At 40.7% G+C, this 19,213-nt stretch overlaps 1 protein-coding gene across 1 annotated transcript in view; it reads left to right on the top strand.

The window, feature by feature from the left end:
- CELF2 (CUGBP Elav-like family member 2) overlaps positions 1-19,213 on the top strand; it is a 565,824-nt gene that overhangs the window by 128,000 nt on the left and 418,611 nt on the right. The window contains exon 2 of the mRNA XM_025264691.3: positions 6,356-6,391. Within this exon, the coding sequence (XP_025120476.1) occupies positions 6,356-6,391 (36 nt within the window). The remainder of the gene's footprint in view (positions 1-6,355; positions 6,392-19,213) is intronic.

Below are 19,213 nucleotides of genomic sequence, written 5' to 3'. Positions count from 1 at the left end.
TCAGAGGTGCCAATGGAGAGAAACAGTCCAAGTCTTAAAAATATTTATCATGCTAACACACAATTAACAGGGGGGTTCTCATGTCCTCTGGTTTATAGTTTGTCAGCTAATTTTGGAAACTGGCAAGCCGCACAGAAATAGATAGCTCTTGCTTCAACACGTCCTAAAAAAAGAACTGTTTGCATAGTTCAAGAATGGGATGGGATAGGAGAGGATGAGGAAGACCACTATTTCAAACAGCTAAGAGCTGGCATCACTCTGTGCGCCCTGGCAAATGTTCTACACATTTAAAATTAAAATCGTTTTTAAGAATTGCTAAGTAATCTACAAAAACTGTAAAATACACATGAGACACTTGTCTGCTTTTGCAAATACTTGTCTCTTCTAGTTTATTTTTTCCCCTCTTTGGTAAAATGGAATTTATAGCCCAACTTCAAATTTGCAGAAAGCTTTCCTGTCTGTTCACACTGATGATTGATCCAGCAACTCTAGATCAAAGGGCAGCATTATTATTCCATTCTGGGACTTAGCAACCCCATGAGGCAGAAGGAATCACCCAAGGGTATCAACCTATCAGAAGTGAACGCCCTCCATCATTTTGGTCTATTTCTTAGCCCCTAGGACAACTCTGTTTCTCGGAACATATGACTTCACTTTGTCATCTTTTTCATCGTTGTTTTCATTCAGTTTTTAGCATTCCACTCTATTCTTGAAATCAGATTATCTTGATCATGACAACTAAGGAAAGAAAATTAGTGCAATTAAACTCCAAATATTGCTATAACTAAAACGGACATTTTAGAAAATTAAGAGACTGGAATTACCTGCCAGCAGACAATGTTTGATGGTTCTCTTGCATGCTTATTTATTGAGTGTCTGGTAGGTGCCAGGCACTGAGTATCCAAAACCTTGAACAAGAAACGATCTTTGACTTAGAGGAGCTTTAACTAGTGGAAAACTCAGAACTATTCACCACTTAATACTTTACATAATGTCCTTTACTGGAGCGTAAACACTTGGAAAGAAGGATCAGGATTTATTTCCTCTTGGTACTACTGAAAGCACCCAGTACAGTTTGTGCTGAACGTAGCCTCAGTGCTCAGTGAATATGCTGGATGAATAAACATTAGTGATGAAGATGATTTATGCTTAGAAAGGAGTGTTATTAATGGACATTGTGATATGTATAAGTTTATTGAAAAAGCATCATCCTTATGGCATTTTATTTTCAAAAGGCTTAATTTTTAGAGCAGTTTTAAGTTTATAGCAAAATTGAGGGGAAGATACAGAGATTTTTCTTATGCCCCAACCCCTACTCAGGCATGGCCCCCTCCATCCCCCACCACAGTGCGCATTAGTCACAACTAATGGACCTACGTCGAAACCAGAGTCCATAGTTTGCATTAGGGTTCAGTCCTGTACATTCCATGGACTTGGACAAATGTGTGTTAACATGTGTCTACCATTATGGTGTCATAAGAGGAGCTTTACTGCCCGAAAATTTTTCCATATGGCATCTTCTTTAGGTTCTCTCAACTGGGTTATGAAGGAAAATTATATAAAAGATCCTTAGCATATTATGCTACGTTTATTTTCCTCAAGGGTTTCTTTACAAAAGATATAAATTCATGAAATGTGAATAATTCAGATGATTTGTTAGCAATAAAGAAAGAATAAAAGTGAACAAGTTATTATTTTAAAAGCTCTGGTGTTCTGATGATCTCAAAAAATGGCCATTGGTTGGTGAGTCCTTGCCACATTCTGCCATCAGATACAGTGGTTCTTTCTGTTTTTTTTTTTTTTTTTAAATCATGGAGCTACATGCTCCAGAGGAATCATCAGGTTTTGTCAGTAACATCTTATAAATTAAACTGTGTTCACCCATTCATTTATGTTCACCAAAAATTACATTTCTTATGAAATAATGTCTGTAATTCTAATGTGAGTACATGGCTATATAAAAGATAAATTTTCCCCTGCTAGTACTAAGTGAGTGGAAAGCATAACTTTTTTCTAGCATTTGTCTTTTGCTGTAAAGGCAAGGCAAACACCTGAGTCTGTGGATGTACTGAATGGAATTCTGCATTGTCTTTTGTGCGTAAATCACACCTATAATTCACCATCTAGGAATTTCTAGTTTACTTAAGAGGAATAAGAACTTGGAGAAACTTGTGACAATCATGTCTTTTTTCTCCGCAGTATTTATAGTTGTCTTGCCCCTAGACCTAACTTACCATCAATTTTTCTTAAGCTTGTTGACTGGAAAAAAAAAATGTACAACCTAAAAGTTGAGAATTATGTTTCATTTGGCAGATGAAACTGAAGACTTAAGCCCAGGATGCAGCCTCTCAGATAGCTCTGAGGAACTGCTCCAAAGAGAAGCCAGGATATATCAGAGTTTTTGCAACAAAGACCAGGTAGTCAAAACATTGAAAGGTTCCTATTAAAGAAAACCAGATATCTCAAGCTAAGGAATTCAGTTCTTCTCAATGCTTGGAAAGATGCAAGAGTCTGGGCTCACTGAAATCATTCCTTTGATGTGCACCTCAGCTCTGTGTGGCCGGTGTCCTTCCTTCCTCATCGTGAGTCTCCTCCGAGCACGCTGACGGAGGTGAGTGCAGCAGCTTCCTGCTGGACGGTAGGCGTCCTGTCTGTTTCCTGAGTTTGGTCAGAGCAGCTGTAATGTGGTGGCTTGATGGCTGCAGCATCCTTTGCTAAGTGATAGGGAAGGCGACATTGTTTCATTGATAAGCTGCTTGTCATTTTTAATCTTTCCAGAGAACCCAACTCAGTTTTCCTAGAAACAAGAACTTTTCAGTACTTGTACATATTTGTGTGTGCTCAGTTACTCTGTCATGTCCGATTCTTCGCAACCCCGTGGACTGTATCCCACCAGGCTACAGTGGGAGTGCCATTTCCCACTCCAGGGGATCTTCCTGATGCAGGGATCGAACCCAGGTCTCTTGAGCCTCCTGCATTGGCAGACAGCTTCTTTACCACTGCACCACCTAGGAAGCCCTTACATCATGTTTGGTTAGAGATTAAAATGAGTCCCACTAACATAAACAGGTGGGGAACAAACACGGTGTACTCTTGGTAAGCGTGCAAACTTACGTGATGGTGCAAAGTGAAACAGGCCCTCCTGAGAGGCCCCAGGCACCATGTTCTTCCAAGAGAGTGGAGATTGTTGGTTAATCCAGGAGGGTTTTGAAACAGGTCAGCTGCAGATTTGGATTCTGCTGCTCTGTTGCAGTGGTTCCCCACTGAGCGCAGTTTTCCCCCCAGGGGACATTTAGAGACGTTTTGATGGTCACAGTATGGGAGGGGGGATACCATGGGCATCCAGTGGCTAGGGGCCAGGGATGTTGCTGAACATCTGCAAAGCACAGGACAGTCCCTCACAAGGAAGGATCATTTGGCCCGAAATGCCATGATAGTGCCCAGATGGAGAAGTACCGCTACTGTGGTTTAAATGGATTTATGTTAATATAGATCCAATGTAGTTATATTAGATACCACGGGGACTTCCTGGAGAAGGAAATGACAACCCGCTCCAGTATTTTTGCTGAGAAATCCCATGGGCAGAGGAGCCTGGCAGGCTACATGACAGTCCTTAGGGTCGCAAAGAGCTGGACACTACTGAGTGAGTGAGCACACACGGGGGGACTTGTTATATTAAAACATGTATAGTCTTGGAGCAAAAAAAGGAAACGGAATTGTACCTTCACCCTGGGGTGCTGCTGTTACTAGGATCAAGTTCTAAATATAAAATTAACCCTCAAGGTCAACAAGTAGGTCAGAAAAGTTCATTAATTCCTTCCTTACAAATTGAATAAGCATTGACTGAGTGTACATATATTTTTGGTCTCAAGTAATGAAATGATAAAAAAATAGACTTTAAAAGATACTTCTATTGTGATACCATGTTATAAAGGAAGACTGAGGAAGGGGTGCTTCTTAGCTGGGGGAGGGGGTGGTTGGTGTCCACAATTCCAGATTCTGTTTTGAAAAAAAAATTTCTTAGGCAGGCATGAAATTCTTAAATGAGATGAATACATGTGAGGCCTTCAACAATGTAGTGGACAAGGCTCTCAACTGAGGTTTTGTTGAAGGAGTCGAGCATTCTCTCAAAAGCCAATTTCTAGAGCAATGAAGGCCAAAGCTTTAATAGTATGTGGTTATTTGGGGAAGAGCATTTCTATAGGAGCTGAAATTTAATCACTTATATTTTTAAAGCAGCATGGCTCTGTGGGAACCAGCCTGTCCCTAAAGTGCCTGGGTGCTGTCACAGACAATAGGTGGGAAGGAGTTCTAGAAACTAGGAGGAAGCCCTCTATTTGGATTAAAATGAGTATATAAAGACAATGCAAGTTTCAAGGTGAGGACATATTGGCTTTCTGAGGTCCATGAAGCATAATTTTACACCACGTTTTGTGTATATGGGCATGTCATGTGTATATCATAATTTTGTCCTGCATAAGGTGTTTGTATCTTTTCTAAATTTATGTTTAATTGGAGGATAATTGCTTTATAATGTTATGGTGGTTTCTGCCACACATCAACACGAATCGGCCAGAGGTATACACTTGTCCCCCCACCTTGAACCTTCCTCCCACCTCCCACCCCAGGTGTTTATATCTTTAATGAGATTCTCTTTTCTTTTCTATTATAGGGTATTACAAGATATTGAGTATAGTTCCTTGTGCTAGACAGTAGGACCTTGTTGTTTTTCTGTTTTATACAGAGTAGTATGTACCTGCTAATCCCAAACTCCTAATTTATCACCCCTCACCCCTTTCCCCTTTGGTAATCATAAGTTTTTTCTATGTCTTTGAGTTTGTTTCTGTTTTGGAGATAAGTTCACTCGTGTCATATTTTAGATTCTATTTGTAAGTGACATCATACAGTATTTGTCTTTCTCTGTCCAATTTACCCACTTAGTACGATAATCTCTGGTTGCATCCATGTTGCTGAAAATGACATAATTTCACTCTTTTTATGGCTGAGTAGTACTCTTGCCTGGAAAATCCCATGGACGGAGGAGCCTGGTAGGCTGCAGTCCATGGGGTCGCTAAGAGTCGGGCACGACTGAGCGACTTCACTTTCACTTTTCACTTTCATGCATTGGAGAAGGAAATGGCAACCCACTCCAGTGTTCTTGCCTGGAGAATCCCAGGGACAGAGGAGCCTAGTGGGCTGCCATCTATGGGGTCGCACAGAATCTGACATGACTGAAGTGACTTAGCAGCAGCAGCAGCAGCAATATTCCATTGCATATGTATATACTATCTCTTCTTATGAGAGTCTTAAAGGGATTATATGACATGAAGAAGATTATGCACCACTGTTCTAAGAATTATATTTTGCATCCCTCTGTCTCAAGTTAAGCCCACTTCTGCTTTTAGAATATCTCAGCAGTAAGCCTCCATCTCCTCCTCCTCCTTGCACCCATTTCTTCCAAGAACACATCTGTCATCAAAAGATAAGATGTGTAATTGGAACAGGTTAGCTCTGAAATGTGTCTCTGGTCGTTCTTACTCATGTGCTACAGAACGTCCATCAGTGACTTGTCATTTGTGCCATTTTAATTGTCATCGCATCTGTGATCAATCCTTTGACCTGGTAGGACATCATAACAAAGAAATGAAAAACAGTGGTGGAGGTGGTTTAGTGGCCAAGTCGGGTCTGACTCATGTGATCGCATGGACTGTGGCCTGCCAGGCTCCTTTACCATGGGATTCTCCAGGCAAGAATACTGGTGTGGGTTTCTCTTTCCTTCTCCAGGGGATCTTCCCAACCCAGGGATTGAAGCTGGGTCTCCTGCATTGTAGGCAGATTCTTTACCACTGAGCTACCCAGTAATTTGCTGCTAAAAGAGTTGGATTCTGTGCTGGACATGTTACTTCATAAACCTAAGGTGACAGAGACCAGTACAAAGACACACCCTCAAAGAAATTTGTTCCTAAATGATTCTCGGAAAGAGAAACAGGTGTTTTGTTCAAATGGAAAACATCCAAAACTCGGTTTGGGATTCTTTTCCCACTTATTTTCCTTCCATATGTTGTACATTTTAAAGTTGAATGTTTTAAAATCAGTTAAGCTCAACCACCAGAAAGCAGAGGCAGATATTTTGCATGCATGTAGAATTTCCTTGGAAAGTAACCATTGAAACGCTTAGGGGAATTAATCAGAAATGTGATGTGTTGATTTTAAGTTTCTAAACAACTGCAAATACAGTATCCTCTGCACCCATATGATACTGGAATGCCTTGGCACTTTAGATTATGGCTTTATTAAACACATATTTATAATTTGTCAAAATAGGCTAATCATGCTTATCTTCTTTTTCTTCCAGAGAGACAACCACAGAATTAGCTGGAAGTCTACCAAGGTGAGCAGTGAGCTTTGTTTATTTCTGTATGTGAGCTCTGATACACCCCCCTGACAGAAGAGCTGTAGCAGAATGAAGCAGAGGTATTCTTCATTTTCTCTTCCTCATGTTAGATTTTAAGACCTCTGCTTCACCATGTAAATGCCAAAAACTGGGTATAAGTGATGTAACCAAGAGGTAGTGAAGGTGGTGTCCATACGTGACTTAGAGAAGTCATTCTCATCCCATGAAAGTTATATCACGTGCAGGGGTCCATTGGACCTATTTTCTCCACAGACATCATAAACATGCTACTTCCTGTGTTATATTCATGGGTATTGGCAATCTAAAGCCATACTGAATTGTTTTTTTTTTTTTCCATGATATCCATTAGTGGTATGGGCTTCAAGGATTTGTAGATTTGTGAAAATTTTGAGCTTCCCCTAAAGAACTTGCATCATGGTTTTGTCGATAGCATAAATGCATTTGTAATTCACATCATCGTTTGAATAACTAGTTACTATCTCACCTGGGAAAGCAGTCAGTATATAAATTGATCGATATCTTTAATGTATTTTGGATATGTCGCTATATGACAGAAGACATGATTAACAGAGTGCCAATTATAGGCAGCTAGCCATCAGAAATGATTACCACTATCTATTAGAAGAAAGAAAGAAAGAAAGAAAGAAAGGAGGCAGGAACGTTCTAAGAGAGATTTTCTGGGCATCACACAGAACACCTAGCATCGTGCCTGCATCCTTGAAGCTGCTTGGTGTCCTTCGGTGAATGAATGAATAGGGCATGGGGTTTTGCCTGGAAAGTGTTGGAAAGGGAAATGTAGAGACTCTCAAGAAGGATAGAAGAGCTTACAGAATGTGATGATGCACAACACTGGGGAGCCGGGGGAGGTCTGAACCGTTGCCATCTGTTCCAGGACATAAGCTCATGTGGTTGCTTTTTTTAACATAAAGAAAATCTTTGCTTATAGGATCATAACTAATACGGCCAGAAAACTGTTTTCTGTGATCCAAATATTTAAATTACTGTATGTCTTAATTTTTTGGGCTACCATCTCAAGGCTAGCTTGCAGGGTTAAAAGCGTTTGTGTGTTCTGGTGCGGGTATCTCCAGCGGGTGTGTGTGTCCTGTGCTTTCAGTCTGGAAAGAGTCCCGTGTGAAGACCCGGCATCTCGTCATTTTCTGGGAGACAGAGAGTTGTGTATCTACTCGTGTTTGTGGTGCAGAAGTTAATCCCCAAATAATGGAATGAAGTGTGACTTTTAAACTTTTCTAGAATGGCTAAGGGGTGGGCCACCCCTGTATTGTCAGTTAAGACCCATGCAGAACTGTAATCATGAAGATGAAAATTACTCAGATGTCTGCAAAATCTGGTGCACACCCTGAATTCTATTAAGTAGCATCCTGTTGTGAATATCAAGTGGCATTTCCCACATTCACTGAGAATGATCTTTGGTTGTTGCCGGCTTATTACTGGAGGGAGTTTGCTCACTTCTTGAGTTTTGTGGGAGGTATTTTAGTAATGAGCCTACTTATTGTTTCTTTCCATGAATTTTTGTTACTTCAATACTGCATCGTGTTGAGAATAAACACACCACCAATCCCATTCTAACTGCAGCATGCAGTCATTATATGGCGGTAAAGGCGTGAGAAATAATGTGTCAGTTATTTCTCAATTCTTCTAATGTAGCCCTGGGCATTCTTTTGACTCTCTCTGGGGGCAGTTTAGGACATTATCCACTGACAATTATTTCCCTTCACATTAACACGAAATAATGTGACTATCTGATGATGAAAACTAATACAGTTATGTAAAGTCTAAAAATAAAATAAAATTAAAAAAAAAAAAAAGAAAACTTCTCCTGGCGTCCACTCTTCCAGCTGCTAGCATTTATTTATTTGTACCATCTTATGGAATTCAATCAGGTGTTCAACTCTCAGCCTTTTTTAGCCATTTTTTTCAAATTTCTTCAGCTTGTCATTGGGATAGTGCAAATGAGCCCTGGAAAACCTTAGTGCATTTAGAACAAGACACCTGTCGTTACTCTGTTTGTCGGCTAATGATTAGTGGAACATGACACTTTGGAGGTTTTATCCTTTTAGTCACAAAAGTGTGCTTATGTGGTGACATCTGGGAAAAACGGAAAATTGTAATTCGGGCAACTGCCAGCTTGTGATATGGAGCTGGAAGGAAAGACAGCGGCGTTTCATAGCAGGTTTATGCTTTGGTTCACCTTGGCTTGGACTATCTTCAAACTTTCAGAAAGACCATTTACAAATATTGCACAAAGATGAGATATGTCAACTTTAATTGCTTTACACAGCTGGCCACTGATTGATACTATTCTGTGAAATGTGCAAATCATATAGCAGTGGATCCTCTCTTTGCTGTTAAAAATGGGTTGAGGTTGAGCTGAGGTATATGCACAAGGTACTTGAACAGACACCTGGGTTTCTTTCATTGCTAATGATAACCTAAATGTGTTTTTGGAATTCTTACCATTGCTGAAATTAAAGCCTAGTTATAATATGTCGCCAGAAAAAAAATTGGACTATATGGGCACCATGCACTAAGCATTGTAATCATATTATAAATATTAAAACCAATGTTCTTGTCAGGATTAAAACAAATATTTAAACTGGCTACGTGTTCTACTCATGCTATCCTCTTAATCTTGAAGTGTTCTGGAAAAGGAATGTATGAGTCCATTTCCTGAGCTGTGAAAAGGATCATTTCTAATCTTATATAAGACTTCATGCTTTTATTTTGCTGTGCTGCTGCTGCAGCAAAGATCAATTTAACAATTGGAACAATTGTTTTTCTCCATTGCAAGCATGTCTTTCAAGATTTTTTTAAATGGTGCAAGGTGTTTAGTTTAGGTAGATGCATTTTAATTAAATCATGGTAAAACCCCAGTTGTTCAGGTGGAATGGAGATACTAACTTAGTTATGATAAACTGGGATTTTAGTATAAAGGATGCCTATACAGAGGGCTAACTTTATTATGGATAGCAGAGTGAAGGTGTCAACAAAATGTTTATTAACAGAGGTTTTACTCTGATCTTGCAATATTAGTGGCTGGTTTTGGAAAAGAGAGAGCTTTTTAATTCCTTAAACATAATCTACTGTTTCTCAACATAAACTAAACAGAAAATAAAGCTATTTAATAGACCTTAATAGGAGCATTTTAAAGATGCCAGTAGAGATTCATGAGCCGTTTTTAAAGCTCAACACCCAGAAGTCAGGATGCTCTTTGAAAAACATGAAGGATTGGTAAATGAAGCTTACAATAATTAAATACATAAATAAGATCCTATTTTTTAATGGATTTTAGCAGAAGCCAGTGGAGGCAGGGGCCAAAGATTAAAGTTATAAAAGACACACAGCCTTTTTCTTCTATTTTACTTATTTGTTTAATATTTATTGATTTATTTGGCCGCAGCAGGCCTTAGTTGAGGCACATGGGCTCCTTGATCTTCATTGCAGCATACGGGATCTCTTAGTTGCAGCATGTGAGATCTGTTCCCTGACCAGGGATCAAACCTAGGCCCCCTGCACTGGGAGCACAGAGTCTTAGCTATTGGATCACCAGGGAAGTCCCCTTTTCTTCTACTTTAATCCTGTAACTTAATCTTTTTTCAATTCTTTCTCAGAGGAGGTTAGGAAATATAAGCATTCAGTGGAAGCAATTTTTTTTTAGCCTTTTAACACCCAAGGCTAAGAACATCAGTATATACCATCAGATTATCATTTGAGCTTCTCTACCAAGAAGTTAGAACTTGGTTGGTGTGACTATCAGAGAGACAAGTCATGACATGGCAGTTTCACTTATGAAATTTTGATCTTCAGTTATAGGTCTTTGTTATCTGAAATTTGAACTCAGCAGATTTCATATAGTGGAAGGGCAAGGCTGAACTCTGATTGACTAGATATCTCAGTCATGGGTGTCACTGATCAGGTAGCAGCGAAGGGAAAAGGTGGCGACAAAGAGAATTAAGGAAATATCTGGCGGCTCAGCTCACCATGTATGCACCATGGGTTTTTAGTTAGACATTCATTCCCCTGTGGGGGCTTTGGTAGGTAAGAAAAGCTCATATTTCTCATAGTCCTCAATTAAGTTGCTGTCTTTTGAAAGACCTTTAGCAATTAGAAGATAAGAATGTTGGTGACATGAGAAGCAAAGGCAACAAAAAAAAAGTAGACAAAAGCGGGTCTACATCTTACCGAGGAGCTTCTGCAAAGCCAAGGACACCATCAATAAAATGAAAAGACAAACTGTAGAATGAGAGAAAACAATTGCAAATTATGTCTTCTAAGGTTTAATATCCAAAACATGTAAAGAACTCACACAACTCAATAGCAAAAAAATTCAACAGTCTGATTTTAAAAATGGGCAGAGGACCTGAATAGACATTTTTCCCAAGAAGACATACAGAGGGCCAACAGGTACATGAAAAAATGGTCAACATCACAAATCATCCGGGAAATGCAAATCAAAACCACAATGAGCTATCACCTCACACTGGTTAGAATGCCTTTCATGAAAAGACAAGATAACAAGCATTGGTGAGGATGTGAAGGAAGGGAATCTCATGCGCTGTTGATAGGAATGTAAATTGGTGCAGCTACTATGGGAAACAGTATGGAGAATCCTCAAAAAATTAAAAATAGAACCACCACATAATCCAGCATTACTGCTTCTGAGTATCCAAAGGAAAGGAAAACAGAATTTCAAAAAGATATCTGCACTCCATGTTCCTTGCAGCAGTGTTCACAGCAGCCAAGACATGGAAGCAACCTACGTGCCTATCAGTAGATGAATGGATAAAGGAGTCATAGTATTTACATTCACTGGAATATGATTTGACCATGAGAAAGTAGGAATTCTGCCATTTGTGACCGCGTGGGTAGACTTTGAGGGCATTATGCTAAGTGAAATAAGCCAGACAGACAAAGACAAATACTGCATGATATCACTTACATGTGGAATCTTTTAAAAAGTCACAATAAAAAAATTAAAAAGTCAAACACATAGAAAGTAGAAAACTGGTTGCCAGGACCTGGTGGGGACAGGGTTAAGGAAATATGAGGGGAAAACGCTGCTGGTTCCAGACCAATCTCATACTAATTAATCTAGAGCTGATGAATATTTCTTATTTTCCTTATTATCCCTAAGAAAGAACAGTTTTCCCAGCTTCCTGGGACCCAGGTCTGTTGCAGTTTGATATTTACAACATCCACCATTTATTAATTAATTCAACAAAGGTGCATTGAACACTACTTCTATGCAAAGAATGGTTATAGGCTCTGTGGTGGAGAACAAACTGATCACTGTCTCTTCTCCTAAGTAATGTAGTCTAGGATAGCAGGTAGAGATAATCACGGTGCTGGGTGGAAAGTGTTTAATGCCTTAAGAAAGGTAGAAAGACATGTCAGTAAGCAAAAGGTACCAGGGAATTTCAGAAGTGAGATGGGCCACCTCTAATTGGAGGAAGCAAGGACAGGCTTGTGAGTCAACTTTCTAAGCAGGGCTTGGACAGATGGCTCAGGTCTGACCATATGGCGGTGCAGGGGGCTGTGTGCCCCACACAGAGGGAACATCATCACCCAGAGGAGGTGTGCAGGGGCTGTGCAGGGAACAGGAAGTGGTGCCATCTTGTTGGAGGGAGTGCAGAGACAAGAAGAGGCACTTGGAGATCACTTGATGTGAAGGGTTTAGACACCAGTCTGAGGAGCTGTTCTTCTCTTTGATTATTATTCATCCAAGAAGAGTTCTAAACTGTTGTTTAAGAAGAGTCATCTGGGCAAATTGACAGAATGGGTTTGGGGAAAGAAAAAAAAAAGTTGGATATTCTCCACAGGGGACCCCACGGGACTCCCAGACCTTACAATCCCTAGAGCTCCCCTCTCTGAGTCACTGTTCGGCTAACAATAGAAAACAAGCCCTCTGGTTTAAGTGATTATCTTCCAGACCTTACACTACCCAGTTTCCTGCTTATAGCACCCACCAGTATACTGCACACTGACTCTGTGGCCGCAGTTGCACTTGGTAAGAAGTATTCTTTTTCCTCGCCCCAACCCCCACCTCCTTATCTTTTACAGTGCATCCTGCCCCCCCCCACCATAGCCTATGACTAAATTTTTTCCTGCTTGAATCTTTCTCTTATAATATTTTTATTATCTATCCCAGGTTGAAGCCATTTAATAAAAAGCATTGTAGCTATATCAGGGTAGAAAATGCAGATTGAGTTTGTAGCTATAGTTCAAGAAATCTGAGAAAACCCATAGTTAATATGGTGCCCTTATGTATTCTCTCTTTTTCCTCTGCCATTCTCAGCATCTCTTGGTTCTGATGTGCCTCATGTTCACAATGTGACTGCCACAGCTCCAGCCATCACATGGAGACATGATCACATCCAGTGAAGGGCATTTTTTATCATGTGGTCTATTTTAGGGAAGACTTTCTTGCCTGTGTCTGAGTTCTTAGGGAGGGGAAATTGGGTCTCTGGTATTTGCAGCCTTTATATTAGGAGACATATTCTGCCATTAAGAAGAAAAGAAGAAGTCAAGGTAGGGGGAAAATGGCTTTACATACTTAGGAAGTGGTATCTGCCACAAGAACTTTTTTTCTTACTCAACCCTCAGCCTATTCCAGCTGGCTTTCTAACCCTTTCATTCCACTATCCTGGCCTGATCAAGGTCAACAGCACCCTCCGTCCAACAAGGTCCAGTGGCCGTTTATCTGTTTTCTTATTTGGTCTCTCAGCTGCACACAAAGTAGGGCCTCCATTTTTCATGAAACGAAAACCTTCTGAGTTTCTGGGACAACAGTCTTTCCCAGGTCTCTCCCTCTCTCACTGGCTCGTCTTTCCCAGTCTGCCTGCCTGTTCTTCCTCCTCTGCTGGACTCTGCGTGCTGAGCTTCCCAGGGCCTCCCTTGTCCATTTCTCTCTTCATTCATAGAGAGGATGTAGAGAAAGATGTCATCAAGTTCATCTTAAGAAGGATAGTTCCCGTTTTCATATCTCCAGCCTCAGTTTCTACCTTGAGTTTCAAATCTGAATACCCAGTCATCAGTTTAACATCTCTTCTTGGATATATAATCTTGAAGTTCATGTGATTGAAAAGAACCCGGTTTTAAAACGTTTATTCATTTGGCTGTGTCCGGCCCTAGTTGCAGTGCTCTGCTCTTTGTTGCAGCATGGCACTTCTCTCTAGCTGTGGCACACAGGCTCAGTACTTACGGCACATGGCCTTAGTAGCCCATTCCCCGACCAGAGATTGAATATGTATCCGCTGCCTTGCAAGGTGGATTCTTAACCACTGGACCACCAAGGAAGTCCCTCAAAAAGAACTTTTAAATCTACCCCCAACCACCTTAACTTCAGGCACCCAACTGTTTAAAGGAGAATCCTTGAGTCATTTATATTGCCTTTCTTTTTCTCACACTTAATAGACCATCCATCAGCCAAGTCTATTGACTCAGTCTCAAATTTCATCTTTTATTTGGCCACTTTCTCCATCTTTTTCTAAGCCGTCGTAGACTCCCAGTTGTACTGTAAAAATGGCCCCTAACTGGTCTTCCATTTCCTCTTTTGCAAATCATTCTTCACACGGCAGCCGAAGAGATCTTTGAAAAGTCATCAATCAAACCACATTGCTTTTGGCTTCAAAGTGATCAAGTTTGCTCTTGCTGGGAATAAAGTCCACACAGCGTGCCTTGGCATTCGGGAAGCTCTGTGGGCTGCCTCTGCGAGCTCATTGCCTCCTGCTCGCCGTCTCCTTCCTTTCCTGTGTTGCTGACCCACTGGCCTGTCTCCCCTCTTACTTCCGCAGAGATCCTGCTTCTGACCACTCTAAGCAGTCCCATCTGTAGCGAAGTTACTGTCACGTTGCCATGTTATATCACCCACAGAGTAACTGTCATATGTTCGTTTATTTGTCCATTTACCCATTGTCTGTTCCCCTCCCTTCACCCCCCAGGACAGAATCTCCTTTGGCTTTCTTGCTTATTCCTCCGTTCACAGGACTCCCAACAGAGATGGCAGCCAGTTGATGTTTGTTGAATGACCGTGTGAGCCCCCATTTTAGAGAGAAGAAAACTGAGGACCTGTTTCTGTGTCTTCATTTCTTTTCTCTGTCTACTTGAAAGTCTCTTATCATCTCCCTGTTCTTTTTCTCCTTCCCCAACCTATCCCTTACACATCCCCTATACAGGGTGGCAAATTACAGCCCACAGACCAAATCCAGCCTGTTTCCTGTTTTTATAAATAAGTTTTATTGGGACACAGCCAAACCCATCTATTTACATATTGCCAATGTCTGGTTTCGTGCTATCAAGTCAGAGCTGAGTGGTTGTGGCAAAGACTGTATGACCCAGCAAGCCGAAAACATCCATTATTTAGTTTTATAGAAAAAGTGGACCAACCCATGCTCCAGACGCATCTTAGATGCATTTCTGCTCTGAAGTCATCTCTGTCCAGAAGGGTTCCATGCCTCTCCTGTAGTTTCCAAAGGCCCGAGTGCTAACTCCTATGCTGGCATCCGTATCATTGATAATAGAGTTCAGTAGAGGACTTTTAGATCTCCACTAATTAGGAAAGGCATTACTACTACTAAGTCGCTTCAGTCGTGTCTGACTCTGTGCGACCCCACAGATGGCAGCCCACCAAGCTTTGCTGTCCCTGGGATTCTCCAGGCAAGAACACTGGAGTGGGTTGCCATTTCCTTCTCCAAGGAAATGCATTGAGATCCCACTATTATTCATCGTTTTTCCTCAATGTCTAACAGTGCCTGGAACATAGTAAACCCTTAATTAATATTTACATAAATCTTTGAGTGAATAGATGTTTGAATGAATGAATAAAAGTTTGAATTGGGAAGTATCCTGGTCTGGTGGTGCTTTTATCACAAAATACCAGAGCCTGGGTGACTTAAACTTACCTGTTTCTCACAGTTCTGGAAACTGGGAGGTCCAGGACCAAGGTGCTGGCAGATTCAGCATCTGAGTGAGAACCAGCTTCCTGGTCTACTGTCTGCTGCCATCTTTCTATACCCTCACCAGGTTGGGGTGGGGGAGCTGGTAAAGAAGGGGAGAAGGAAAAAGAGCCATCTCACTGGTCTCTTCTGATCCCCACCCTAATGACCTTAGCTAAACCCGATCACCTCCTAGCCCCATCACACTGGGCTTTAGGATTTCAACATATGAATTTTGCGGGCTTCCCTGGTGGCTCAATGGTAAAGACCCTGCCTGCCAATGCAGGAGACTCGAGTTTGATCCCTGGATCAAGAGGATCCTCTGGAGAAGGAAATAGCAACCTGCTCCAGTATTCTTGCCTGGGAAATCCCATGGGCAGAAGAACCTGGCAGGCTACAATCCATGGGGTCACAAAGAGTCAGACACAACTTCGTGACTAAACAACAACATACGAATTTGGGGGTGGGGGGACACATTCAGCTCCTAAGAGGAAAGGAGGGAGGAAGCATGGGAGAAACTTCACAGACTACCAGTCTTAGACCAGATATATGATTTCTGTGTTCGATCACCCTTCTCACTCTGCTCTTGCCAACCAGAAAAATTCGTCTTGTTGGCTGGAAACTTATAAACTTAAATTTGACTGTTAGCAGGCTGCTCAGAGCTGTTGCTGTTGAGTCTGTTAGCACAGAGGTTAAGAGACTGGGCTTTGGGCTCAGACATGCTTTAATCTTGTGTTTGTACTTTTTTTTTAATTTAAATTTATTTATTTTAATTGGACGCTAATTACAATGTTATATTGGTTTTGCCATACATCAACATGAATCCGCCACGGGTGTACATGTGTTCCCCATCCTTGAACCCCCCTCCCACCTCCCTCCCTGTACCATCCCTCTGGGTCATGCCAGTGCACCAGCCCCAAGCATCCTGTATCCTGCATCTTAATCACGTGACCTTGAATGAGTGAGTTAATATCTCTGTCTCACTTTTTATTTGAAAATTTGGAAAAATTATGCTACCCATCTCATAGTGTCACTGAGAGAAGATAATCTATATAGAATATTTAGCCTGGCACCCAGGGAGTAATCAGTAGATGATAGCTTTTAAACTGGTGGATTCAGAGGTAGCTTAATGCTCATTATTTGGGTTGTGCTTCGACCGAGACAAGATACCTTGTTGCCTTACAAGAAGCACTCTGGTGAAGTGGTTCAGCACATACACTCTGGAGACAAACTTCAACATATGTTCAAATCCCTGTTCGGCTCCTTACTTGCTCCGTGATCTTGGGTAAGTTTTTTCACCTCTCTGTGCCTCGTTTTCTTTATCTGTAAATTGGAAGTCATTATAGGAACAGTTGTTCAGAGAATGAAATAAAGTGATAGGTGTAAAGTGCTCAAAATAATGCCTACTTTACATTATTGTAAGGAAGTCAGAGTTGCACACTTGTTGAAATTTGTGATGGGGAATGAAGCAATGTTAAGCCACAGGCCACAGAAACCTCTCGTTCAGATATTAATTATTCTGTGGCTAGATCTTTTGCCTTGCTATGTATGATTATTGATCTAAAACAAAATACCCCAATTATTAAATATAAAATTCCCTTGACCTTGCTATGACATATGAAAATAACAGTTACCCAAAGAAAGTATATATGCACATATCGCCTATCTATCTTGGGCAGCTCTACCAGGAATATGGTTTTCATTGATTCTCCAGATAACCTAAATCAAAACATTTCTTTATGGATGTGTATAAGAGTCCGTAGTGACTGAATTAAATTACACTTGTTTTATAATATAGTGTTCTGATGTGTAACAGACTATCAAAGGAACCATCTTTACAAGGAAAACTTTAGAATATTGTTAAGTTACTCACTGCATGACCTATTTAAACTGCTCAGATTCTTCTTGTAGACTGCATAATTAAATTTTAAATGGAACATGATAAAGAAATTATACTGGCGATCTCCAGAGATTTCGATACCCTATTTGGCTCTTTATAAAAGTGTAGCAAAGGCATACTTTAAAATTTAATAAAGGCCTGCCCTAATTTTTTTTTCCCTTTTAGATTTTCTTTATCTGTTCAGGCATCCAAAGCTGTGTTATATTATCCACAAGTGTTACCTGAAATAAACGATCAAAATAAAAAGTCTTAAAAGCACATTTATCCCAATTTGAGAATTCCATTATTTGCGCATGAGAGCTTTTGTGGAGCCATTGACTCCTTGAAGATAAAACCTACCATTTCCTGAATTTGTCACCATGGAGAATTGGGGCTTTATTCATTCTGTTTGTGGAAGCGTTCATATCTTCAGCGCTTCTAGAGCAAAAGGGTAGAAAATGGATTCCAGGGAAGATGTAATTTTGCAATTAGAACTCCTTCTTTGCTATGGATAAGTTGCACTTCTTGAGGGGGTTGAGGGAAACACACACACACACACAGCCTGTTGGAAGAAGGGTTAATGCGGAAGACAGGAGAATTCTAGGACTGAGCCTCCTAAGAGCTATTGGAGCCTCTTGGGCAAAGAATTCTGTTTCATCACCTTCCATTGTTCATTTTCTTTTGTATTTAAAGGGATGCTGCCAAGATAAAACTATGTTAAATACATTTTCCTCATATTTACCTGATACTGCTTTGTCATATAAAACATATTAGGAGAAAAGCTTCTCGGTCTTCCCTGAAGGATTTCAGATTTGCTGTCCACTGAGCTTTGACAAAACATGGAAGCGTTTCTCTTCCCATGAAGGATTGGTTTGTTTTTTATTATACCTTCTCAAACATTTGCCTCCATCAGTGTTTGGAGTGTTCAAGCTACCAAGATCATATAAATTAACAAAACTCATTTATACATACATACTTTTAAACCTTAGAAAGCTTTCTTTTCAGATTAGGTTTTGTAAATGTTTCTATTATGTATTTCCCTTTGCCTTCTTTCTGGCAAATATACAGATTTCCTATTGGGCTCAAACCACTCAAGCATCCAATGCTGGTTTCATTTTTCAAATAAGCTATATTAAACTCACATGCCACTATATAAAACCAAATGGAGGCAGTGACACAGGCCAACAGAGAAAATAAATTCACCATTTAGCCTGACTGTTCATCCTTAACCCTCTGCCTGTCACACTTTGGGTGGGGGAGGAAGGATGGAACTTCAAGGAGAGACGCTGAGCTACATAAAGGATGCTAAAGAGGAGTTCATATCCAGAGCAGGATTATCCAGTGAGGAAGTGGAAATGCTGCTTCACCACCACAATATGACATTTGAGACCATCTCCTGGTCAAATTCAGGCTTTCCAGGTGGTGCAGCGGTAAAGAACCCACCTGCCAATGCAGGAGACTCCAGAGACATGGGTTCAGTCCCTGGGTCAGGAAGATCCTCTGGAGGAGGAAATGGCAACCTACTCCAGTATTCTTGCCCGGGAAATCTCATGGACAGAGGAGCCTGGCAGGCAATAGTCCATTGGGTTGCCAAGAGTCGGACACAACTACATGACTGGGAACACACACAGAGACACAGATACACACACACACACACTTGGCCAACTCAGACCTATGGAACTCAGGTAAGCATCTCCAAAAGTGACACTTGGTCACCTGTAACTCATTATAATGCACCAGGTTCCCCTTGAGCTCCTTGATGCAAAGGGAAATCATTCCCAAATTGGGCTTCCAGTGAAATAGATTTCAGTAAATAGCTCACAATTTAAAAACGTATGTAAGGAATAATGAAGATGCTTATGGACATAATAAACAATGAAACTTTAAGATTCATCTGTTGACATTTAACAAGATTGTTATTAATTACTAGTTGCATCACCAAGCACCCATGTGAGCAAGGAAATTCAT

This window comes from Bubalus bubalis, chromosome 14 (genome assembly GCF_019923935.1).
Source record: "Bubalus bubalis isolate 160015118507 breed Murrah chromosome 14, NDDB_SH_1, whole genome shotgun sequence".
Lineage (NCBI taxonomy): Eukaryota > Metazoa > Chordata > Mammalia > Artiodactyla > Bovidae > Bubalus > Bubalus bubalis.
This window is presented reverse-complemented; position numbering and strand designations above follow the sequence as displayed.